At 40.9% G+C, this 27916-nt stretch overlaps 1 protein-coding gene across 3 annotated transcripts in view; it reads left to right on the forward strand.

Moving 5' to 3' along the window:
* CDH8 (cadherin 8) overlaps positions 1-27916 on the forward strand; it is a 299609-nt gene that overhangs the window by 58799 nt on the left and 212894 nt on the right. For all 3 annotated transcript variants that reach the window (XM_044434245.1, XM_044434247.1, XM_044434246.1), the window contains exon 2: positions 19761-20055. In XM_044434245.1, the coding sequence (XP_044290180.1) occupies positions 19761-20055 (295 nt within the window). The remainder of the gene's footprint in view (positions 1-19760; positions 20056-27916) is intronic.

The raw sequence follows: 27916 nt of genomic DNA on the forward strand, positions 1-27916 counted from the left end.
TACTTGCCAGGTTTAGTTGAGGGATCTTATGTAAAACATGCACAATCAAGGGTATACCATTCACCCATAAAATAAACTTTAAACATGTCCATCTACTGATATTCTGTAAGATTTCCTCAACCAACATATTCAAATTGAATATAACTATTTGAGAGATGGTTAATGGGAAATATCTCTAAGGATGAGTATCCCTAAATAAGTAACAAAATGTGGGTAAGGTTTCAATCACCTGTTATCGAATGCAACATGAGATACAGTATCTCCAATAAACATCAGTTCAGATTTTGACCAGATAACTGTGTAGCCAGGTCACTTAAAGTATTAATCAACTTTATCAGAGCTGCAAGAGACAAATGATGTTTCAAAATAGACAATAAAAGATAATTGATACATAGAATATATTTGCATTAATGTAAACATACATTTGCAAACAGGAATAAAATTGGCATTTAATTTAAAAAAAGAAAATCAGATGCAGTTAACAAGCAGATGACAGAATGAAAGATGCTGGCAATATGCAAAGTCAGAATGGTCATAGGAGGAAGAAAATAAGTATGTGTACACCACAGGCGACAAAGCCTTTGTCTGTCAAAGCACTTTATCTGCTCTTTGGAAGTATAATAACTTCTTCAAAATGTAAGTAATCTTTTGCAACCCAGGAAATAAGTTCTAGGATGCAAATAATTATTCCTGTAATATTTACTAATATTTACCTGGTGGAAATTGTATGCTGAATGATGTATGATGTAAGTGAAAGAGGGTGGGCAAGTAGGAATGAACATGTCTATGTCAATGTATATTTTAATTTATTTATTGACAAAATACATTCCTTCTCTTGCTTCTGAGATTTTGCCTTAGCCTAAGTGAATTTTGATGGGTATGCATCTCTCTGATGCTACACCCCAGACGCCCCTCTTCTGGCAGCAGAAGACCTGAGCCAAACTTTCTGACCTAAGAATGAAGCCAGTCTATCTTTCCATTCTTAAGCATTCTCAGTCTGTGACTAATCATGTGAACAGTACATACATGTTTAAGTACACATGGCATGTGAATAGCTTACTAAATTGGCTTACTAAATGCATCAATAATTTCTAAATGTATTTTATCCAAACATAAGTTTTCTAAATGAATTCTGGTTAAATTTTTAACCAAGAACCCTAACCCCAACCCATTGCTAAAATGCAGAGAACTGCCATATGTATGTATGTATATCATTATGTTCAGATTGCAGATTTTCCAGGAGTTTTAGTTCAAGTATTTCATATAGGAATTCCCAAATAATAAACTCCTTAATCATCCTGCTTCCTTTGTGCCAGGGCTGCAATGGAACTCCTACTTTCTAGGAAAAGTCCAGTGGAATTGAGCTTAGAGGTGGAGCTGTTCAATAATGGATCCAAGACGTTATTGTTTCAGCAAAGGCTAAACTTCAGCTGAGTAGTTTTATAGATGAAGATACTGCTAGGTAGACACAGTATTTCTGCCTATAGGTTCCTTAACAATCTTAAATGATTATAAGAGGATTTCCATTAGCTTGACTTAGAACTAGGCAAAGCAATTATGAGCATTATGGAAAATGCATAAACCAAACAAACCTATCCTCTCAAGAGATGTCAAATGACATGTGATCTTGGTGCATTGTATTGTAGTTCATCTATTTTTGTTCAAGTTCTGGAACTCTTGGGCACAATATACCAAGATATCAACATCCTTATTATGATCAATTTAAGCATGCAGAACACATCTCTTGGCAGCCCAGAGCTCCCTGTGAGGAAAGGTGGAGTAGAAATACAAATAAATAAATATCTCTTTCCCTTTTCACATTCTTACAATCTTAGGCTGGGTTTTTTTGCATTATGTTGATCATCATGCCTTTTTCCCCCTCCACCACCTTTTGTGTGGGTGACCTGGAGCCTGAAAAAGATTTCCAGTAAACTTGAAAAAAAGGTTCATTACTGTGTGACATGTCAGTTAGTCCTGATAAAGGTATGACATGGCTATTGCTGCTGCTATCTGAAAAAAGCATTATATCTAAAGAAGGGAGAAAAGTATCACAGCTTGTTCTTAAATATTGCATGTTGATAGACAATAACAGGATGATTTTTCATTTATATTGCAAGTATTATATAGCAGGTTAGGGAAAATGATGGAGATCGTTTAGTTAAAGGGCATATGTATGTGTGTGAAGATAGATCATCTTTTCTCCTTCACCATGGATCAATAACTTCTATTCCTTTTATCAAAAAGGAATGCGTAAATAAAGAAAGTCCTGCCAAATCTTACATAATTTCTGAAGAGCTTTCCAAAGGCTTTACTAATGCTGATTTCCCCCTCAGTCTTAACTCATCTTGGTATGATTACTTATTCTCACTGTGTGCTCAGTCTCTGAGTTATAGTTGTGTTACTCTTTATCACTAAAGCACAATGCCTGTTTTCCACAGGTGAAATATATCAATGGGTGATAACTAAATCTATATGATGCTGAGCTACCATCTGAGATTGGATTTTAAAGATGTAAAGTAAACACTAGATGAATGCCAACAAGAGCTGCTTATCTCATTCATTTAAACTCTTCAAAGCATTCAATAAAATGGGTGTTTGCTCTAAATTCATGAGTAGAATGTCAATGCCCACTTTTATTCTGTTATATACTTAAAAAGAAAGCCCATAAATTGTCTCTTGCAGACAAGCCAAACACATGAGAAGTCTCATTTGTGTTATTTTGATAATATTTACATGAAAATTGAAGATGTTGTAAGCAAAGCACACAATGCATTTTGATATGCCTGTGTTGTTGTTACTTTGAAGTTGAAGTTTTAGTGAATTTTCAGATACCACCTCCATCCTACAGAAAAATCTTAATGTAATCTCATGCAGTGAGTCATATAACAAAAAAGAGTCTAGTAAGTAAAAACATGGTATTTCCCTTTCTTCTCTCTGCAGTAAACAGATGGAATTGCTTTAGTTATATACCACAATGGCTTTGATCAAGGTTTTTGTTTTTAGGGCTATGCCAAAGTTCCACTTTTTTATCAATCTAGCAAGTTTAAAGAAACTGTGTTCAAAAAGAAGAAAATTTTGCAGAAAAACTTATGGGATGGGTTGAGGGTTTTTGTACTCACATTAAGTTTGTGTTTTACTATCGCATTCATTGTACTGTCCCAAAGACCGTCCCATTCATTGTACAGTAATTACCACGCAAGCTGTGCCTCCTTGGCTTCCCACATCTCAGTTAAAGCCCAGGGGAAGATATCAGTTCTTCCCACTGTTCTGGAAGCATAGACACCAGGGAGGGAGAACAGCAGTGGAGACAAGCCATGAACAGAACTAACAAACACATACACTTATACACAGAGAGAGCACACAAACATGGAAAGGAATGTCAGAAAGTCAGCACGTTGGCCTTGATGCCAATATTTCCTTGGCATCAAGGAATCCTGAAAAGTTGTGGAAAAGAAATTCATGAATTGGGTTCCTTGCATTGCATTTCTTCTTTCAGAAGGGTGATATGCAGCCCCATTGCTTCTGTTTTCTCCACCCCTGCATTCCAACCCCATTTCAAGTTCCCTAAGGTGCTTCTTTTAAAATGTGAAGTTTCCCTTCCCTTCCCTTTCCTGTAACCATATAAGCTCAGAAGCCTGGTGTATGACTGGAAGGACAGAAATAATCCTTTGTCCTACACCTGAAATTCACATTACAACTGAATGTCTTTTTTGGCAATACAAATTTGAGGCTTTGATGGATTTGATCACAATTTGGCCAACTGTGTGTGTGTGTGGAGGGGTGCGGGCAATGGTCCCAAAGTGGTTTTAATACAGCCTTTCCTATATTGCCTTTCTGGGGTTGCCAGATTGCTATCCTCAGCATGCTAAATGTTGATTTTGTAGATGAAAATAGTAATAATTGTAGTAATAGCCCAGCCAGAAGGAAACTGTGCTTTCAGAGACCAATGAAACACCATGGAAATTGAATATGTATGACTCAGGAGCCTTTGTTCAGTGGGAGGAATGCAGTTTTCATGGTTGTGATGTGATGCATTTTGTCCATTAGCAAAGTAGGCAAGAATAAACTTATTAGAGTATTCTCTCCTCTCCCTCCATCCATGCTGTACTTAATCCACAACAGAAGGAAGCAAGGAAGCAAATTTGCAAATACTGCTGTGTGCAAATAACTTGTGTCTGTATTTCAAGAACATACTTGTTCATGATTTTGTCCAGCTGCTCATTTCTTCTTTCTTCCTTGGATGAGTATTACTTGGAATGCTACCTCCCTTCCAGCAACTTCTCTCATCATTGCAATTGTGTCCATGTTCCTTCAGTTTACTCCATACTTTGTTTAAGAAATGCAGCTGTTGTCAAATTGACTTTGTGCTGTCTTGTCCCTTAACTTTTTTTAAAAAAAAATACCCTTAAGCAAAAATAAAACTCCTGAAGGCAAACATTTGAGTTCTCCATGGCTTAGTTGTTCCTTGCTGGAGGCCTTGGAAGATCTTTGGCTTGATTGTTTATATAACCTGAGGACATGTGTTAAAATCAATAAAGGGACATTTGGAAGTTAAATTGCTCATGGCTGCAATTTCTATGCAAATCTTAATATGCCCTCATGGTCTTAAAACAACATTCCACATGTCATTAGCAGATGCTTTCCATGCCATCTTTTAAAACCCTGTGTATGTTTCTTCTGTTTATTTACTCAGTATTTTAGCAGCTTACTGATTCGTATTTGCTTATTAGATGAATTGTTTCTATCTTTGGGAACTGCCAGCATCACAGTTGTCTCCACTCCTTGCATTATCCCCTCCTGATTACAAGCTCCCAATAATATTCACAAAATATCTCTAAAATTTTTATGCACAGTAGAAGTAGGTTATCCTGAAAGCCTTTTAGTCCATGATGCACTTTCTTTGTTTCTGTTGCAATCTTGAAAGGTTGATGAAATAAATGCAATTAAAAAAGAAATAACCTGAGTCTTGCTCTTTTGTTTTAGCTGAAGGACACTAGTAAGCTGGCAATTGGAAGCACTGTTGACTGTGGATACAACTAGAATTCCATCACTAATTATGAATGAAAGGTAGTATCATATTGTTGTGGATTAGTTAGGATGCCGTTCATATCTCAGCTCTCTCCAGGCATACACTGAAAATGTGGAGGCAGCAGGAATTCTGCCTGCTTGGGTCTCAACAACATGCACCCCACTGGCTCCTTCACATGTTGTGTATCTCTTCCATATACTGTGGAACACTAACTGGTGTTCTTCATGCATTTGGAACCCCTGGCAGCAGGGAGAAATAAGGAGAGAACATACCTTCTGGACTTTTAGAGAGGGAATTTTAGGGAGAGGAAATGAGGGATGAACAGGTAGAATTGAAGTGAAAACCTCAGTGCTATAAGAGCTTTGCACAACTCTTCATGAGCATAGGTATTGTAGAGTCCACAATGCTATCAAACATTTGGTATTTGATGTTGTCTTTAGTGGCAGGTTACTGTGCCTGGGAACAATACTGAAATAATGCTCTTTCTTTTAACTGGGCATTTGGCATTGGACATTTGAGTGGCGGTCACTTCAGCAAGTCACTTCATATCCATTTAACATTTCTCCTAACACATTCATTTTTGTGTGCAGTTTTTCCTAATACACACACACACACACACACACTCACACAAAAGCAGTGTTCCTAATATAACACATTTTAACATTTACCCTTGTATGCCTTTCTATTTGCATCTCCCCTCAGTTTAAACATTTTCGGATGGAGAGCTTGACAGAAGAGAACCATTGCATAATTTGAAAAACTGTTGATTTCCAGAACTGAATTCTAGTTTATGTATTAGTTTGAACTTGTGAAATTGGGCATGATTGCATTAAAATGTAAAACAAATGTATTTTGTATTTCTCTTCCCACTCCATCCCTACAGGTAAGAACTAGAACCAGTATACTGAAATACCTTGGGTAAGATCTTGACTTACCACTCCATGAATGAGGGGATCCTCCTGGAGGAGGGAAATCATCAAGATTTACCAGTTTCTTCTATAGCTCCCACACCCCCCACATTGTTTTGGTGGTTCTTCCTTAGAGCTGGACTTATTTCTGAGTAAACGTGGCTACAATTGAGCTTGGACTCACGATAAATGTTATTGAGATCCATCTCAATAAATAAATAATAAATATTATTAATTGGGATACTCAGAAATCCAGAGTGTAGAAAAGAACCATTTAGGGCCTTCAAGTAACCAATACATAAATAACAACACGCAAACAAAAAAGGCTTTTACTTAACTTACCAAGTATTAACTTTCCTAAGAAGATCTACATAACTCTGTAGCAATGTGTCTCTACCATTATAGTCTGGAGAGGACCTTAAATGGTCTTAGATTCATTTTGGCTTTCATTATTGCTGATAAAAATCATGCCTATTCTGTGGCTTTCATGGCACTTTAAAGTCTTCCCTCTGATGTTTCTAAATTGCTACAAGGCACAATCCTGGGATCCTCACCAGCTCTGGAAGGAAAGGAACTAAGCGATCCTTGTGCTTGTCTTGCCATGTTTGGGGGACCTTCCCAAACTCACTTAGTGTTTCCAACCTTTGTACTATGAGTTACAGTGGCTTGCAAAATATTCACTGCACCCTCCCAACTTTTCCAAATTTCATTGTGCTACAGCCAGGAATTGAAATGGATACAGTTGAGACTGTTACATCATGATGTATGCATGATACTCAAAGCTGTAAAGGGGCATTTTTTGTTGTGGCGCAAAAGTTAACTAAACGAACACAAGCTGGGACTTGTACATTTAATCTCAGATCATGTGCACAGGAATATCACATAAAAGAGCTCTATTCAAACACTTCAAGTCTGTGACTTCTGGAGGCAGAGAGCTGCGCCAGAGTTTATCTGGGAATGCTATGGCAAAGAGGGTGAATGCTTAAGCACCCATCAAGTGAAAAATTCTTTTTGTTTATGAGTTTTGTGCCCCCCCCCCCCAGTGCCAAGTATCTTCTGTACCTCAAGTGGAAGCAATGCCAATTAAATCAACTTCAGTTTTGGGTTGTTAAGCAACATATATTGAAAAGGCTAAGGTGTGTGAATGCTTCTGCAACTTATAGTTCAGGGCTTGCACCGTTCCTCTCTGGCTTGTGCTTAACATTTGTTTCTTAGACCAGAATGAAAAGAAAGACTTTCTGCTGTTCTACAATGTCCTTTATTGTTCAATGCAATTGTTTCACTCACTGAACATATATATCTTGATGGGAAAATAAAATCCCATTAAAAACTCAGCTGTGTTACAATCCACATTTAAATCCTTCTCACATGGTGCAGCTCAGTCTTCTCAGTCACACTGCCAAAAATCACTTTCCCAATGGCTTTCAGTTTTAGTAGAGATGGAGGCTGCATACTTGATGTTTGTATTTTTGGATTCAAGATACGTTTGCCAGTCAGTTGCTGGGAGATAGCCTTTATTTGGACTGTCAGCTTTGCACATTATGTGGTCTTAACCAGAACACTCAACTCCCACACACTCACACATTTATGTTTGTACTATTCAATCTGCATATTTATTGCCTGTCTCTTTGCTCTTCCCTGTGCTCTGCTAGAGATTTTTTGGGGACATTACAAACCAGCTGTAATGAACTCCCCTGTCTATATTCTGATTTTGACAGTAAGAAATAAGGTCAATCAATATATTGTATCTAGCAACACAGTATTTACAGACAAATTACAGCACCCTGGATTTTTGAACAAGCAGTTCAAAACATTGTATCATGGCTGTGTTTTCAGTGGGTGAATGTAGGACTGGCTATTACAATCTGTGCAACTTCATAGAAATAGTTTTCCAATTCTGACTGAGTGGGTATTATATGTGTGCTTTTGTTCCTCTGATGACTCAGAACCATAAAAGAGTTGGAAGGCACCATGAAGGCTATCAAATCCAACCCTCTGCTGTTGTAGGACACCACGTTACACCATCCCACTCAGACGGCTGTCCAGTTTATTTTGACCATCTCTAGTGTGGGACAGTCTATTACCTCTCTAGGCAACTGGTTCCACTGTTGTATTGCCCTGACAGTGAGGAAGTTTTTTCTGACAACTAGCCTGAATCTGGGTTGCTGCAACTTGAATTGATTATTCTGTGTCCTGCACTATGGTATCATCAAGAAGAGATCTTGACCTTCCTCTTTGTGACAACCTTTGAGGTCCTTATAGAGGGATATCATGTCCCCTCTCAGTCTTCTCTTCTCAAGGCTGAACATGCTCAGCTCGCTTAGTCTCTCCTCATAGGGCAGCATCTCCAAATCCTGGATCATTTTTGTTGCCCTCCTCTGGATTCTAATTTACCTGCATCTTTCTTAAATCTTGGTGTCCAGAACTGGGCACGTAATTCCAGATGAGGTCTGACTAGAGAGTATAGGGAAACTAGTATTCTCATGATTTGGAAGTAATACTTCTGTAAATGCATCCTAAAATAGCATTTCTCCTTTAGGTGGCTGCATTGCATTGTTGGCCCATATATAGCCTGTTATCCACAATTATTCTGAGATCTTTTTCTTTTTCACTTCTGTTGAACCACGTATTCCCCATCTTGTATCAATGCATTTGGTACATTTTTCTAGTTGGAGTACTTGACACTAGTCCTTATTGAATCTCATTCTGTTGCTTTCAGCCCAGAGCTCAAATTTATCAGGATCACAGTGTTCCAGCTGCATTTGGGAGGTTACCCAGTCAAAAAATGAGATTACATCAGTCTGACAGGATTTGTTTTTGTTAAATCCATGTTGGCTTCTATTAATCATTGCATTTTCTTCAACATGCTTGCAGATGGGATTTTTTTACTAATTTGCACCAGAATTTTTCCAGGGATTGATGTCAGACCAACTGGTCTGTAGTCCCCAGGTTCTTCCTCTTCTTCTTTTCCTTTTTGAAGATAGGGACAACACTAGTCCTTCTCCAGTCATTTGTCACTTCTGTTTTCCAAGATATATTGAAGATAATAGCCAGTGGTTCTGAGAGTTCTTCCACTAGCTCTTTGATGACTCCGGGGTGAAGTTCATTGGGCCAAGGAGATTTGAATGTGATTATTTCATCTAGGTATTCCTTGACCATTTGTCTGTCAATCTTGTAACTGATGGTCTTCTGATGGTACCTCTGCTATCCACTTTAAGTAGCTGGACACCCTTCTCTTTCTCATGTCTTTTGTTCTGGATATCTCTGAAGAAGGCTTTCTTGTTGTTCTTAGCATCCCTTGCTATTCTCAGTTCATTTCCTGCCTTAACTTTCCTGATGCTATCCCTGCAATTCCCTACTGTTTGTTTATATTCTTCCTTCATGGCCTGGCCCTGCTTCCACTTCCTGTACATGTTTTTTTCTTTCAAGCTGCCACTTAACCTTTTGTGGAGCCACATGAGCTTCCTCTGCTGTCTTCTATACCTTTTTCCTGATGGAATTGTTCATAGTGGTGCTTAGAAAATCTTCTTTTTCAAGATTTCCCACCCTCTTGGACTCCTTTTACCTTAAGAGTATGTTGCCATGGCACTGCACTTATCATTTTTCTGAGTTTGTTAACGTTGGCTTCCTTGAGGTCCAGGATATGTGTTTGACTCCAGATACGCTTTGTCTCCTTTATAACTGAGAATTCAAGTATTGCATTCGTCTCCCAGCACATATCAGGGAAATTGACGTCCACCATGATGACTGCATCATTCTTGGAAATGCTTGCAAGTAATTTAAAAAAAGGTTGAATTCTTGTCCTCTTTTTGACTCAGTGTTTTTCAGCAATTACTGTCAGGAATCTCTTGGAGGATCCAAATTTTCTCCTAACATACTTCAGGGAAACTGAAGTTCCCCGTGATAATTGCATCATTCTTCTTGAAAATGCCGGCAAGTTGCTTTTCGAAGGTTGCATCCTTGTCCTCCTTTTGACTGGGTGGTCGGTGACAGATGCCAATAACTATGTTTTTCTTATTTTTTGCTCCCTTTAAATTTTTGGTTAAAATTTTAATTTTTTAATGAAATTTTCAATTAGAAAATATGCTCCCTTTAAATTTTTGATTAAATGGGGCTACTAAGTTCCTCTTCTATTTCTGTGTAGATATATGTGTCTCTGATATATAGTGCAACTCCACCTCCTTTTTTGTCCTTTCTATTTTTCTTGAACAGTTTGTATTTATCAGTTGTATAGCTCAGTCTTGTGAATCATCCCACCAAGTTTCAGTTATTGCTATAAGATAATAATTGCCCTCATGCACTAAGAGCTCAAGTTTGTGTTGTTTGTTTCCCATTCTCTGGGCACTGGTGATAGATAAAACTTTATTTTGGTCAAAGACCAGCTCAATTTGAATAAATGAATGGATTTTTTAAAAGAAGAAAAGACATTAAAGGTTATCTGCCATAAAAGCCCAGCTGTATTAGTGCTTCAACACAGTATACTGCTACTATAGTTCATATTAATCATCTTGAGCAAGTGGCATTCCCAGACTTTGTATTTCATTGAGTTAGGAGAACCACACGCCCCCAAGATCCACTTTCGGACACTCATTGCAGCTGTGAAGAATTTAGCAACACTGTATTTTAACCTTGGATTAGAGTCAGATGGCAATATATAGATATATTGTTGTTCTGTACTGCCCAGGAGTCCATTCATCGATGGGGAAATTAGTGCAGCACAAATATCCCAATGAAAGGTGCACCACAGCAGGACGTGCTCTATAGTTTCTACCTGTTCCATAGCACAGTGGCAAAGTTGCTCTGACCAGAGGATCTTTTTATACCGTCCCTCCAACACTGCCAAGGGGAGTCAGTCCATCAAAGCGGGCCAAGGTAAAAGCCCTTTCGTATTTGTGCAGTTCAGGTTGTTTGAGACAGGGTGCCGCTATTGCAATGTGTCTATAGTCCTTCCTAATTTAGAATTCTGGGACACTATTGAGATCACTTTGTCTCTCAATATCTGCTATGTGCTGCTTGATAGTTTCTGTTGCCTGTTCAAAGCCCATATTTAGTACAGTCTGCAGAGGAAGTCCCAAGAGAGCTATTTTCTGCTTGATTGATTTAATCCAGTTGGATTTAAAATCATCTTGCTAAATTAGTGAAGCAAGGCCAACTGGAAAATGTAACAATCTGAGCCGGTGCACAAGGATAGGCCCCCAGATCCTAGCTTCAATTTTGATTTGGCCAGTCTCTAATCTTATCTTTTCATTGGAGATATCCCTAGGAACACCCAGTATTGCCCTCAGAAATTTAGATTGAACACGTTGTAGCAGTTGGGTATTCGGAAAAGGCCCCAATTGAGCTCTGTACATTAGTTGAGCTAGTACTTTTGCTTGGTATAATTGGAGGGCTAGGAGGATATAGTGGCCACTTTTAGATCTCATGAACTGTATTATAGCTGAAGAGCTTCTCTGGGCATTTAATGCCACATATTCACCCTGAGCCTTCTTGGAGCCATTTGCTTGTAGAACTATACCTAAAAATTTGAATTGGGAAACCTGCTCCATCTTGTGCTGATTTATCTTGAGTTTGTTTGGTCTTTTTGCAAAGGTCATGATTTTTGTTTTATGATAGTTAATTGTTGAACCTTCTTCCTTGCAATAATCAGTCACCTTCCGCAATGCTCTTGTGAGCCCGATTGGAGTCCTTGAAATAATAGTTGCATCATCTGCATATAGTAGCATAGTTATATACCTCCCTGCAATTGGGGGGTGGGTGAGGATCAATGGCTGACCAGTGAGTTGATATAAAAGTTGAACACAAGTGAATCAAGAATGCAGCCTTCTTTTTGGGTTGGAACGGCATTTGTAAGGTGACCATGCATGTTGCATCTGACCTTGAGGGAGGTTCCTCTATACTATATAGGGTCTGAATAATTAGGAGCAGGTGGTTATCAATGTTGGAAGCCTCTAATTTTTTCCATAGTTTGACCCTCCAGATGGAATTGAAACCTGCCTTGAGGTCAATAAGGGCTACATAAAATGAGGTGAATTTATTTGAGATGTATTTCTCAATGAAGTGCTGTAGCGCCAAGCATTGATCTGTAGTAGAGCGACCCTCCTTGAAGCCAGCCTGCTCCACCACCAATATCATGTTCTGTTCCAGCCAATCTTTGAGCTTCATATAAAGATGCTTAGCATCTAGTTTACCGGTAATGCTTAATAGACTGATAAGTCTATAATTTGCAGGATCATCTCTCTTTCCCTTCTTAAATATGGGGACAATGGTGGCAGAGCCCCAATCTTCTGGGATCTGCCTGTTCATGTCAATATAAGAGAATAGCGATACTAGAACTGGGGTGCACCATTCCAAGTTTGACCCCCTCTGGAAGAATGAGGACTTCACCGGGAGCTTTGCCCATTTTCATCTCGGCAGCTAGTTCATAAATTTCTGAGTTCAGGATCATTGGTGTACAGACATTGAAGTTCATTCTTGCTGTGCCCTGGTTCTCTTCCTATGTTTTTTAGGAGACTGGTATTGGGTCCCGCTTGAGGTTTTTCCTCTCTTGAAATATATGAGTCCTTGCCAGGTGATGGTATGCCATGCTGCACATCTCCCTCCCCTTTATGTTAGTTTAAAGCACTTTTAATGCAGTGGCCAAACATCTGCTTCCTGTTCTTTGTGAGGCGCAGCCAATAGTCTGTCTTCTAAGAAACTTAGCTTGTGGTCCCAGAATCCAAATCTCGCTTTATGGTACTACCATCATAGTCAGTCATTCTTGTTAACAGTCGTTGTTATTGATGTATTGATAAACATCTAGTGACTTCCTATTTGGTGAAGTACTCATAAAGTATTTTTACTTCATTTTGTTTTCTTAAAAAGAAAAGCAAGGTACAGTTTTGTAAAAGCTGCATACTCTTTGTTTTTTGAGCAGCCTAGCTTGTAGAATTTTGAGCATAACTGCTAGCATGTGAAATGAGTGTAATGGTGCAGTAGTTTGAACGTTCTTTAGTATTGCCCTTAGTACTAAGTGAGAAATATCAGGCCAGAATGAAGAGAGAATGAGATTGTCAGGACAGCTGGTCAACCAGGTATCTGCCATTGGTTTGGCCCTCAACCAGTTGCCAGTCATGGCTGTGATTCTTTAGCCTGAAGCCTCAGTACCTGTATAGAGTATTTCTCCATACTTGTATTATGTCTCTGTGCTTCAGCAATTACTACTGTATGAGGTAGAGATAATAGGGAGATTCAACCTCCAGTGTTTGATGCATTACTCTTTCTGCTGCTCTTTCCTCAAGTCCCTCAAAAGAAACACAATGCAACAAGAACAGTCACTTTCATGCTAGTTGCCCTCAGCTGATTTCCCTCAGCTTGGAAAAGTATTTGTCACATACCCTTTCTCTTTATTTATCTATTTATCTATCCTATGTTTGGTTAGTTCAGATTCTGAAACCTGTATCAGAAAGAATGCTACAGATATAGAGAACAGATTCATATTTCTGATATTTGTGAAGTCTCTGCAGTGGAAATTCACATTCACTTATCCTCCTTTTTCTTCTCCATCATTCATCATGGCCACACATAATTATGAGCTTAATGATCTTTAACCTTGACAGGAGCAAAGGGTTCTGCATCTTGACAATTACTTTACATTCTCATACATATTTTATAGAACTAAAGAAATGTGTCTTGGGGAATTAAATTGCCACATTGAATGACTTCAGATATAATTCTTAAGTTTCATTCTGTGACAAAGAAAAAATGACATAGATTTTTTTGTGGGGTGGGGGGATAATTGGCTCAAAGTGACTGTCATGTGTTGTGCTAATTTACCTAGGTTATCTGTTATAATGCCTTTGCATTAAAGATAAAAATTACATGAATGCTTCAAATAGCTGCCTTGATCTTTGACCACTATGAAGTAGGGAATGTAAACAGAATATTTCTCATTTGTTTTCAAGTGGAGAAACTATTTTAGCTCATTATTAGTATTTAAGACAGGATGCATTTGCTCGGCAGTCTTCCTACTGGATACTTGCCATAATTCAGGTGGATTTCTTCACATGTATCTACTGTATGGTAACCACATGTATCTATGGTAAAAAGATGATTTTTAAAGAAAACATAATGTAGCTACAGTCGTGCACAATTTACTCATTTATTTATTATATTTATATTCCACCTTCTATTCCTACAAGAAACCAAACTCAGCTTACAAAATCCTCCTAGTTTTCCATATGCAGAACAACTCTAGTGAAATAGGTTAAGCTGGCAGAAAGTGATCCAGTGAGCTTCATGGGAGATGGAGACTATCACCCAGATATCCCACTGCAACACTCTAACCACTATGCCATCTGTTTCTGCTTCACAGATCCATCCCTTATATGTCCTGAAAAGAGAGCATGTTTCCCTGTCAACTTACCATCTTGCAGCAAAACCCTCAGAGCATCTAAATAGAATGAATGCAAATTTCATTCATGTTCACAAATCATATGAGCATGTCCCTTTCTAACTCCAAATGTACACAGGTGCTCATGTTATCTAAAAATGCGAGCACAGTCTAAAAATTGCATTTGCATTCAAAACATGCCATTTCACTTTGGCTTTATAGGGAAGGTATACATTTTTGTATGTTTGCTGCATTGTGGGGTGCCAGGATGACCCCAGGCTCATATTTTGTTCTGTAATTTATGTATAACTAGACCTACAATCCATTTCTTCAAGGACATTATCAAATTAAAGATGATTAAGTATTCCTAAATTTCAGTTTTCTGCCTAAATCAAAACATACCTGGGAAACAAAATTCCCCCCAAAAGGAGAAAAAATAATCCATTGAGGGGAAACATTTTAATGAAGACTTAAAGTTTATTGGCCAAACTATTGTTATGCAGATTTTAGGTCAACCAGCCAAACAGTGTTATGCAGATTTTATCATTATGCATCACTGCAAGAAAGATTAATTCTTAAATTACCTATACTAGCTGAAAGCTGAAATCCATTTTTTATGCTGATTCAAACCTCTTCGGAGAAACCTTCAGTCAAACAAAGATCTTTCGTATGCAGTATTTTGCTTACTTAAGGCAGTTTTGTCTGGGGTCATAAAATGATTCCAAATGTGAGCAATGCTTGGTCTGAAATTGATATTGGATAGATTGTACATATTCCCATTCAACTCTCACAGTTTGCCCAGTAGAAGGAATTTTTTAAGAAGGTGTGCGAAATTGTGTTAGAAATGTGGTAACGATTCCGATCAATTGCAAATAAACAAACAAGCCAATGGCTTGTTCACCGAGCTTGTAACATTACAACAAGGACGACTTGCATAACATTCGGTGATTGTAAGCTTATTTGCAGTCATAATCACAAACAAATCTCAGATTTTTACTACATCGTTTGGGTTTATGTACATGCAGATGCCCTCTTTCAGCCTTTCAGCCAAGGACAACTGGGGAGAGCAAATAAAAGGCAGGCTTTGTGGTGATGCAGTGATGGCAGGCCCCCGCACACAAATACAAAAATCTGAGAAGAAGCATTTTCCAGTCCATCCCCCAGCAGATACTCTGGGAGAATGACTCATGTCCTGAACACTTCCTTTCAGTTGCACTTAAGCTGGCTGGAGGTAGGTGTTGCCATGCAATTATAGGTCTTTTAAAACAATCAAATGGATACTATTTAAATAAATTGAGTTATTTACAGACAGCTGATATTTTTAGTGTTCTATGACTAAATTCTTCTAAATTATATATTCTGAGACCCTAAACATCCATTCATCGCATAATTACATATTTAGTAGCCCTAGGTTCTAAAACACAACCAACATAGCTGTCGTGAGCCAGGCACTCCTTCCCAATGAATGTAATCATTCCACCAATTGCTAAAAGAGTTTTTATTCCAAACGGCTGCAAAGTATTCACCACACCAACAATACACTCAAGGTAAAAAGTTGACCTCTCGCTCTGACTAACGTCACCCCACACTTTGCTTATGAACCCTTTGGGGTATGTTCCTGGGGGGTGGTGCACTTTGGATGCGCACTTGCCACGGCTCCTCGAATCATGTCTCCAATTGCCCCTGCCAATGCATGCGCCGGCACGATTGAGCATCCCAAATAATCTCTGGATCCTCCCTACCCTGCTATCTATCAGCTTCGTTCTCACAATTAAGAGTAGTGTCGAGCCCCATGTCCTTGAAGTGTTTTGATCCTGTACTCCCTCAGCCTGCCCCCTCCCGCTGCGGGTGGCTCACCACCCATTGCGGCTGTAGCCATAACATCTAGAGAATTAGGATGAGAACTCTGGACTGGTGCTAGAATAATAATAAACTCCTCTTCTTCTATTCTGGAGCTCTGGTTCTCACTAGAACCTTTACTCTCTTCTGAATGCATGGGAATCTCATCCGAGTGCATGACACCGGCGTTAATAGCAGGATGGTGGTTTGCAATAACTGGTGGTGTATGAAGTTATCCATTTGATGAGGTGAGTGTGTGTGTGTGTGAGAGAGAGGGGGGGGGCACAACTTTATATAACCCTGTTCACATATAGAGAGAATGTAAGCTGGCTTGAAATCCTCAATGTAATGCTGGAAATCAAAATTCTGTTCCTCAGAGATGAGTAAATCCTGAATACATGGAGTGTACTTGATAAGTGATTAATAAGTTCTTAACAATCATTCCAGTGAGAGTTGCATAATGCCTGGGGACCAGAGGCTTGCATAATATTCTGGGAGTGCAATTATTTTGGAAAGAATGCTTCCCTTCTTTTCTTAGCAGTTTGCTTTTGCAAAACATTATTTCAAGAATAGCCCACTGGAAACGAGCACTACTTAAATCTTTCCTTACTATTATCCAATTAAACAGCTGTCAAGCTGAAGGATCCTTTATCCATGATGTCAACTAAGCAAGAGTCATATGATCATTTAAAAAATGGTCAAATCTTCCACCTGTTTTTTGTTTGGGGGTGGGCAGAAAGAAGACAGCAAGAAAAAATCCACCATGACCCCTTGATCTAGCCACCTCAAAACCTTGTCGTAGTATTATACAAGGTCCATCTGGCAAGACTTGTTTCTGTGGAAACTGTGTTGCGTTGTTGCCAACCTCCCTTCCCTATCTACGGATTCCAGAGTGTTCCTATTCCATTGTCTTTCCCACAATGAACATAAGGCTAACAGACCTGGGACCACTGACACCACCCTCCAGTCCTCCAGAACTTCACCTGTTCTCCACAAGGCCTCAAAAAAGGAGGCCAGCGGACATGAGATTACCCCTTCCAACTCCCTAAGTACCCTCAGGTGTAACCCATCATGGCCTGACACCTTCAAAACGTCCAGTGCCCTGAGAGGCTCCTTGACTTCTAGGGGGGTGATTTTAATCTGTGCCCCTAAATCTCCGGCTTCATCCGATCCCCCATGTGTATCTCCCCCATCCTGCTTTGGAGAGAACACAGAGGCAAAATAGTCATTTTGACTTCTATCTAAGCCAGTATGTAAAGCTTTGCACTGTTCCCAACCTTTATATCGACATTTTGGCCTTCTCATCTTCATTTCCTTAAGAAAAGCTCTAACCCCCTGGCAGACTAGACAACAACATTGCGCTACACTGTAGTGGTACACTAGTACACCACAGCATAGCAATATCAGGAAAGGACTATTTGCAGGACTAAAGTAATCACTACTCAACTGCAGAGCTGTCCCTCCCCCACCACATATTCAATGTAGGTGCGGTAGCAAACTTACTAGTGTAGTAATAAAAAGCATAATCAAGATTCGTCAATAACAAATACAGCCAGACTAATCTGATTTCATTTTTTTACTTGAAAAATTTCCTGGTGGACTGTAGGAATGCTATCTTGACTTTAGGAAAATGTTTGACAAAGTGCCCCATGGTATCTTGCTTAGCAAGCTAACAAAAAGTGGGCTAGATGGAACAACTGTTAGGTGGATCCATAACTGGCTACCGAATTCGACTACCAGAGTTCTCCTCAATAGCACTGTCTACTGGGGAGAGGTTGCAAGTGGGGTACCACAGGGTTCAGTCCTGGACCAACTGCCCTTCAACATTTTTATTAATGATTTCGGTGAGGGAGGAAGGTCAGGGGACATTGATCAGATTTGCATATGATAAAACTGAAGATTCAATGTGATCTTGATAAGTTGGAAAACTGGGCTGAAAACAACAGAAGTTCTTCACCTAGGAAAAAGAAACCAAATGCATTGTTACAAGATGGGGAATATTTGGTTCAACAATACTGCAAGTGAGAAGGATCTTGGAATTGTTGTAGATCACAAGGTGAATATGAGTCAACAATGTGATGTGACTGCAAAAACGGCAAATCCTATTTTAGATTGCATTAATAGAAATATTACTTCCAAATCAGTAAAGTATATGTTCTTCTTTACTCAGAACTGGTTAGCCTCATCTGGAGTACTGCATCCAGTTCTGGGCACTACAGTTTATGAAATATGCAGACAAGTTGGCGGGCAACAAGAATGATCCAGGGTCTGGAAACAAACCTCTGGGGAGAGATTGAGACAACTGGTCATGCTTAGTCTCAAGAAGAGAAGACTGAGAGGAGATACTATAGCACTTTACCAGTTCCTGAAAGGTTGTTACAAAGACAAAGGGCAAGATCTCTCCAGAGTATAGAACATGGAATAACAGCCTCAGGTTACAGGAAACCAGATACTGACTAGACATCAGGAACAATTTCCTGACTGTTAGAGCAGTACTACAATGGAACCAATGAATAGGGAGGTTGTGGGCTCTCCCACACTAGAGGCATTCAAGATGCAACTGGACAGACATGTAAGAGAAATAGTTGTTGTCCAGCACTAGCAGGGAGTTGGATCCGATGACCTTCTTGGCCCCTTCAAACTTTACCATTCTATGATTTTATTATTTATAAAGTATGATCTGATGAATGAAGAACATCACATCCTATCATTCCTGCTCCCTATTGTTTAGGGCTAGTCACAGTGACAAATTTGGGTTCCTCCATGGTTTTCTACGAACAGTGATCAGTATTCTACAAACACAAACCAAATTCAACCAGGTTCAAAATATACCAGGAAGCTTCTTCTGCAGACAAGTACTCTATCCTTATCCTTAATTGTGGAATATTACTTCACTCTTCTACCAAACACAAGGAAAGGTGAAGCAGGATTATTACTCATAAAAGGATTGCATGTCATTGTGACTCAATATTTTATCCAATTTTGCAGGTTTTACTAGGGCGAACTATTTTTATTTTAATTTGAAATCTTAGAATCTGGTCTAATTAGTGTCCTCCCCCCCCCCCAGTTCCCATCATGATATGCTAGGGGCCGTAGGACATTCAAGCCCAAGACTTAATCCAGTCGTTTTATTTATTTATTTGCAGCATTTATATATCGCTCCACATCTGAAAAGGCTCTGGAGACATCAACAATGAAAACTTGGTATTAATAAAATACTGTACCAAAACAGAATGTTTTGTTTAAATGGTGGCTGGCCAACCAAGGAATATGGTGTTGGTGCCTGCCTGATATGGCAGTGAGTGCCAGAGAAATGAGACTGCCACATGGAAGGCTCTCCTCTTCTATGCAGATCTTCTAGGAACATGCCATCTGATGAGCTCAGGGACTAGGCAGGTCGCTAAGGGAGAAAGTGCTCTCAACCATTAAACCTAGTGAATAGGCAGCCAATGAAGCTCCCTCAGCAAAGGCTATGCCTCACTGTGCATTCAGACTTCAATACATACCAAAACATCTTGGATTAAATGGGAGAAGGGAATGTGTGGCAAAGTCAATGCAAATATAGAGGGCTTTAAGCTATTTCTTTTATCACTGAATTGCTTATTTGTCATTTCAGCTACACACAGACCTGGATCCTGGAAGCAGCAATATCAAGTACATCCTGTCAGGAGATGGAGCTGGGACTATCTTTGTGATCAATGACAAGACAGGGGATATTCATGCAATGAAAAGACTTGACCGGGAAGAAAAAGCTGAGTACACACTAACAGCCCAAGCAGTTGACAGGGATACAAACAAACCTCTGGAGCCTCCTTCTGAATTCATTATTAAGGTCCAAGACATCAATGATAACCCTCCAGAGTTTGTTGATGGTCCATATCATGCAACAGTTCCAGAAATGTCCATAGTAGGTATGTATGGGAGCTTATAGTTTCAAAATATTTTGTGGTTTAAATATAGATCAATGTATTTAAAGCAAACCACTGATGTACCAAAGGTATTATATTTATTTCCTATCTCATATTCACAAATGCATTCTTTATTGAGGCTTTCGTAACAAGCTATATGTTGAGCCATTCTTGTTGCATATTTATCCTATACATCTCAATATATTTTTGTCCCAGTCATGGTGCTGAGATTAGGTTAGTGTTACTGAATATTTACCAGGCTATGTCTACACACCACTATAACTCTATTGTTGGTTGATGTTTAATTTTCCATTTGTATGCATTTACCCTACTAAGATGCACCACTTAGGATATGAAGCTACTTATTTATGCCTTCTGCCTCACCAGAATTAGCTAGCAAGGCTAAAGAGACAGATGACAAACCTGGGAGTGGGTGGTAAGGTCGTTGAGTAGATTTAATCAATTAACTATTGAAATGAGATAATTAAAAGCAGACTGGCTGCCCTTGAAAAATAGGGTTAGGGTAGGCTTAGGGTGTTTTGGCTCTTAGATAAAGCTCATAGTTTAGTGGCAGGGTACAAGCTCAGAATTCGACCCACTCCCAATTCAGTCTTTAACATCTCCTATTGAATGTGGAAACACCCCCTGCTTCAGGACTTTCAGAGTTACTATTGGAGTATATGATTAATGGGCAAAATTAATATTAAGGAGACTTTTGAGAATGTGTCATCTCAGACTCTTCCTGTCCTGGTGAACCCTGGAAGAGACTGTAATGGATCTACTACAACAATTTATCCTTCAGGGTGAGTGCAATCCCTCATCCCAGGATGGGCAAAGTGGATTTCGGGAATGCTCTAGTAGGCTTTGTCCAGATAGTTTTTAAATGATCCAGGGTGGGGCGGGGCAGAATCAGGGCCCCCAGAGAGCAATCATGAAACCAATCATAATAGGACTGGTGAAGGAACAGGATGAGGGTTTCAGGGGCAGGGCGATGATGAGACTGCAGGGGCTGGCATGACTACTGCACAGAGGGTTCCTGCTGTGCCAGGGAGACTGGGAGGAAGAAGGAGGTCAGGAGGGCCAGGGAATGAAGTTCATGGGAAAGAGCTGCAATATATGTACACCAGTACTAGGAGCATGGGAAACAAGCAGAGAGAGACTCTCCTGGGAATAGGCAGGTATGACCTGGTGGGGATTACAAAATCATAGACTGGAATTTAAACATAGAAGGGTATGCTCTTTTTAGGAAGGACAGGAAGCAAAAGAGGGGAGGGGGTAGCACTACATGTGGGGGATCAGGTAGAGGCAACTTGGGTAAGATGGATGGGCCTAGAAGTGGCCAAGAATCTGACAGTGGGAGTATGTTATCACACACTGGGTCAACTTGAAGCCCTGGATGATGGTGTGATAGACCAGATTGGAAGGATATCCTGGGGAGGGATACAGTCAGAATGGGAGACTTCAACTTTCCTGATATTAACTGAGAGATGCACTCAGTGGTGGCTAGGACCTGTTGCTTCCTAGAAGCTATGGGGGGGGGGGCGGTCACCCAGAGGGTCTGAGAGGCAACAAGGGTAGGGAAAACCTCCTAGACTTGGTTCTGACCAACAGGAAGGATTCAGTAGATGATACGCAAATTAGGGTAGCTTAGGATGCAAGTGACCACACCATCCTATGCTCTGAGATCAGGGGATGAGTGGTAGGTCAAGTACTAGGAGTTGGGACTTCTCGAGGGCCAACTTCAGTCGATTGAAGGCCAATCTGGAAGAAGTCTCCTGGGAGACGGTTATACTGCTGATTAGCAAAGTGGGAAGGTGTAGGAGAGCAGCACCATAGATGTGAAGAGAGGTGGTAAGAGGGATTAGAAACAAGAGGGACCTCAACAGCAAATGGGCACTGTGCAAGTGGACAAAAGTGTATACCAGGAGGAGGCAGCATGATACAGAAGGATTCTTCGCAAGACTAAGGCTGATTATGAGCTGAAACTGGCAAAGAATGTCAAGAGCAACAAACAGGGCTTCTACTTTCATGTAAATAGGAAGAGGAAGAGGAGATAGGCAGTGGGACCACGGAGGGAGGGGATCTGGAAACTGATGTAAGAGAACAGGTACAGATGTTAAATAAAAAAAGATCCTGCTAGATCAACCTTGTGGAATTCTATGATAAGGTCCTGAGGTGGCTAGATGGAAGGGATATGATGGATGTGCTTTACCTGGATTTCAGCAAGTCCTTTGACAAAGTGCCCCGTGATGTCCCCATGGTTGAGAAATTGAGGAGTTTTTGGATAGAACAATGCACTGTCTGATGGATTAGGGCATGGCTGAGTGACCGAAAACAGAGGGTAACCATTAGTGCCACATGATATCCTGGTCAACAAATTGTTGAGTTTTGGGATAGATCTATGAACTGCCCGATGGATTAGGGCATGGCTGACTGACCAAAAGCAGAGGATGAGGGGAATCATCAGGACGGCATCCAGTGACAAGTGCTAGGCTCAGTTCTGGGATTGATTCTGTTCAACCTTTTTATCAATGACCTGGAGGAGGGGATAACCTGTCTGCTAACTAACTTTGTGGACAATACCAAGGGGGGGGGGGTTGCCACAACTGAGGAGCAGGAGATCCAGATCCAGAAGGATCTGGACCAACTGTGGAAGTGGGTGGGAGACAACAGGATGGCCTTCAATGTGGATAATTGTGAGGTCTTGCAACTGGGACACGGGAATAGCTGTCACATGTACAAGGTATAGGATGGGAGACAAAGGATCTTGGGGTACTTGTTGACAGCAAGCTGAACATGAGCCAACAGTGTGATGTGGTGGTTAAGAATGCAAATGCCACCCTTGGATGTATAGCCAGAATCATGGCTTCCAGATCTAAGGAGGTGTTGATACCACTCTGCATGACCCTAGTGTGCCCACAACTGGAGTACTGAATCCAGTTCTAGGCCCCACATAGAGGAGAGACATAGCTAGGTTAGAATCAGTTCAGTGCAGGTTCACAAGGATGATAGATGGGTAGTTGGGAGAGATAATATATAAGGAGAGGTTGAGGGAACCAGGTCATTTCAGTCTGGAGAAGAGAAGATTCCGAGGGGATATTTTAGCAACTTATAGGTATTTGAAGGGATGTCATGTGGAGAAGGGCTGTGACTTTCCCTGCAGTGGACAGCAGAATGCATTCCTATGGGGCAAAGCTCAAGGAACCAGGCTTCAGTTTGGATATCAGGAAGTACTTCCTGATGGTTTGGACCCCTAGGATATGGAAGGGGACCAAACCATCAGGAAGTGGTTAAAGCCCTATCAGTGAGGAATGATTGCACAACCACAGGTTCGGGATTACATGAATGGAGCCAGCTGGAACTAGGTGTCAGACTGGATGGCTGGGGAGCCCCCTTCTGACTCACTCTGTTTCTCTGTTTCTGTGTTTCTATCCCAACCATTTTTGTGCTTACACAATGGTTTGGAACATCCTCTGCTTTACATGGCTTTGATACAAAGGAGAAGCAGAATTCAGTTCTTTGTGGTTTCTGTGCATCACACATAAGTGTTCTGCACCTGTATGGATCCTGTTGTTGGGAAGATTCTACAGCTATGTGTTAGTTTGGGCAGGAGCTCTTCCCTTTCCTGATTCCTGCATCCATGGGAAAGGCTCCTTCCCATTCCCCAGTACAGAGACTGAGGGAACTGAATATGTTCAGCCATGAGAAGAGAAAACAGAGTGGGGACATGATATCCCTCTATAATTACCTCAAAGGATGTCACAAGAAGAAGGTGAAGATCTCTTCTCACTTCTCAATCAGCTCAAGCTGTGACAACTCAGATTCATGCTAGAAAAAGTTTCTTCACTGTCAGAGCAATCTGACAGAGGCTCTGTCACTCTTTGAAACAGAACCACTCTATCCTGGGAAAGTATTCACTGCTAAAGAGAGCTGCTGTCAAACAATGATGCCAAAGCCTTCCTGCCATGGAGAGACTTTGATATTGGGACAAAGGCTCCATCAATCTTCTTGATACCAACAGATACTGAGAGAGAGCCCCCATCAGCCATCAACACTGAGGACTCCTTGATCCTGTTCAATACCAAAGAGAGAGCCCCCATAGACTATTGATGCTGAGGACCACTTGTACCTGAGAGACTGTTCGATACCAAGACAGAAGCCCCTGCCAACTTTTGATACCAAGGACTGTTCAATACTGAGAGAGTGCTACTGAGGGAGAGCCCTGTTGACTATCAACACTAAGAGCTATTTCATGCCAGGACACCATTTGGGGAAGTGTTTGGATCCAAGAGAGAAATCAACCTGAGAAGGAGTCCTTGTCTACCATTGACACTAAGGCCTGGTCACATCCTGGTCAATCCTGAGTTGGAATTCAGAGCATCTTGCAATGAAGATTGGAATTTTCAACTTTTAGAGGACATTCAGGTCTAGTGACCTCAACAGAGATCCAGTGACCACCAGGGACATCCATCCCACTGGCACATCTATGACAACATGGTCCCAACCGGACAACATTGTTAATGATTTTTGATGCCACTGACCTTGACACTGAGAATGTCCATTGTAAGATCTCAAGGACTGTGCATCCAACTCCGACCCAGATGCAGTACCATCCTCCTCATCTGATTTAGCCATTTTTGCACAGGGCCCAGTACCTTCACTGACAGAGATGGGCAGAATCTCCAAGCAGATCCTGTGAATGCTGAATTCCCTTGCTCTCAAGGCACAGAAGCCTAGAAGATAGAGTCATGGACCCCATCTTTGTCACCACCCACATGGAGGACTCAGCTAACTGATACCATTCCTGCCCATTCTACTACAGGTGATCCTGTAGACATGGAAATCCCTTACAGCCACACATGCCACTTCAAGTGGTTTGAGAGGATGTACTGTGTCCTGGAAAGATACTTCCTGTTCCTCTTCCAAAACTGTAACAAAACATCAGCCTTGGTGCCAGCAGACTGGGAAGACTGATGTCTGGACTGTATGATGGGGGAGGTCTCTGTGCTCTCAGTGCTCAGCCTCTGCATCTCCAACTTACAAGGCCAATGTAACAACTTACAAGGCCTGCTATCAACTGCACAGACAAACTGGGGCCAGGTGTGACCATCTTTCTGATGACTATAGGAAACTGGCTCAGGTGTATCAAGTCAGAGGCCATGAATCTGACTCTTCAGCAGTCTGCCAAAGCAAGGCACCATGTTGACTGTGATCCTAAAGCAATGATAAGTGCTGTGGCCATCAGGAGGCATACAAGGCTATACTCTTTAGTGCTATAACAGGACAGCCACCTCTGCCTTGGGGGCCTTCTCTTTAATGGGGAGGGCCTCTTCAAAGCACACCAATATTAACCAACTACAACCAACCAGCTATCTTCCTTCCTTCCTATCTTACCACACTCCCTGCTGAAGAATACACATCCCATTCCTCCTTCCCCAAAACCAACAACAACCAACTAAATTCCACTCCTTCCTATTGCTTCCTAGATCTTTCTGAAGCCTTCTCTCACAGTACTTCAGAGTAAAAAAAAAAAGCTCATGTGTGTGAATGCGTGCACACGCATGAGCAGGCATGCACACAGAGATGGATAGCGCACTACCAATCCTCACAATTTGCCAACAGGCATCAGTTTCTCACCCTCAGATTCATCAAGCATTATCATCATAGATGAATCACTACTGAGGTGGGTAGCAACTGTGTCTGAGAAGCCAGGGAACCTGGACTTGATGAGAATCCAGGACATACAGCATGTGGGCACAGACTCAACTGCGTGAACTTGGATGTGGATGAGTGGTAATTGAGCACCAGGTAGAAGCCAACTTCTACACGGGACATGTAGAATGTGCCTCCCTCACACCCCAAGCCTGGTATCATGAGACCATGGCAAACCCTCCACCCTAACATCTACTGTCTAACTCTCATGTTATGGCACATTATTCCATAAAATCTCACAGTCTATACTCTGCCACAGTCTATACTCTGCCATTCTATGCCACATCAGCTACCCTTGATGCTGTCCTGAAACCATCAGCAAGAAAGTCGTACCTAATTAAATGGCAGGTATTCCCCACCCTGTGCAACAGGATGCCCTTGTCCCATGGGATGCCACAATTGAGCACATCCTGAAATCTGTACATACACTCTTTCAAAAAGGGGCCAAAGCCCTCCTTTATCTGCTCAGAGACCAGCAGCCTGAATCACAAACACCATCTCCCCAGCCTATGAGCTGGGCAGTCTGCAACTCTAGGCTCATTCAAGAGCTCTCTCCATATGAGTGACAGTGATGTCCACAGTCGTCCTTGCAGGAATTCTTCTGCAGGCCCTTTGTAGAGCAGCTACATGGTCCACACCCTCAATATTTGTCAAGGCATACAGGCTAAACATTTGGACAAAGGCAGACTGCCGCTTTGGCAAAGTAATTCTCCCTGTGACCCTCCGGTGATGACACCATCCCATTGTCCTCTCCAGGGCAAGCTTGCTAGTTGCCCATATATATGATGCACAGAGACTGTGAAAAAGAAAAACCGGTTGCTTTGAGATGTTTGACAAATTTGTTCAGTCCTTATTTCAAAGCTAACTGCATTCCATTTTTCTGATACATACACTGTATCACACAGGTGGGCAACCTTTTGGGGCTGCAGGCATATTCAGCCATTTGAGAAGCTGTGATTAAATAGCTGCCCTAGCTGGACAAATTACCTGCCCAAAAACTAAGAGGCAGAGGCTTCAAAACAGAAGGCTGAGCCACAGCACACTAATGATACCCTTGAACCCACCTTTTTTTTAAACAGAAAACTATTTCACAGCAATTCTAGCTGCCAGTATGAGAAGATTGTCCATTAAAATGTGGGAGGAGAATATCACCTTGGCAAGTACCACCACCAACATTTACGGATGCATTTTCAGTGGACTTTGTGCAAAAGCAGCCTTGACATTTTGAGGTCTCCAAAAGAGGACACACTTATTCTCCTTTGTTCCCTGTAGACTGTGCTTCTGGACATGTCATACAGCTTAAAGAAATCCCGAACTATGAAGTTCCACTGTATTAAAAAGGATGGGTGAATATGGAAGCAAAGTACACAATTTCAAGAGTGGGAATAATTCCCTCCTACTTCCTTGCCCCCAAAGTTAGGGGCAATTTGCATAAAAATGGCACGTACCATAGAGATGTCTGCAGGCATTTAACATGTAAATTTCCAGAAGAATAAGTGGAGGTGCTAAAATGTGATGGTGACTGAAAACTAGCTTAAAGCTTTTATCTTAGTAAAGCCTGATAGCACTGGAATAATGCTCATCTCACTGTCCTATCGCTTCCCAGTCCCAAAGGACAGTTATTGGAGATCCCCTATGCATACCCTATGATTAGAAGGTGGACATTCCAAAGCATGTACCCAGCCCGTTCTCACATTGATCAGGGTATGTTACACATGCAGCGAGTAAAGAGATCCTTAACTAACTTCATCATATTTTTATTTGCGGAATTTGTTTTGCTTTCTTTGGAACTGGCCAACAAGGTGACTTTTAGTAATATAAAGCTGTCAAGATGAGATGGTCATAAATGTTTACTTGGAAAAATGCCCAGACACTTTATTGCCATCGTCGCATCCTGTCAGGGTTCTGAAAACAATAGACTGCCCTATTACAATTTTAAAACAGATCCACAGCCATTCACATTAGTGTAAGAGGGCAAAACTGTCATTTTTCTGACAGCCGGTACAATCAGTTGTACAAAGCCATCTTCCATTCTATCTACAGTGGGCCCAGGAGTGCTTGTGGAGTTAAGCTCGGGCTGGCTTGTCAGTTGTAGCACTTTCTGAGGCTTGATGTCTTAGCTTCTTTAAATCATTTCTGCTGAAATTGGCAC

The sequence above is a fragment of the Varanus komodoensis genome, unplaced genomic scaffold (assembly GCF_004798865.1).
Source record: "Varanus komodoensis strain SLA01 unplaced genomic scaffold, ASM479886v1 scaffold27, whole genome shotgun sequence".
Lineage (NCBI taxonomy): Eukaryota > Metazoa > Chordata > Lepidosauria > Squamata > Varanidae > Varanus > Varanus komodoensis.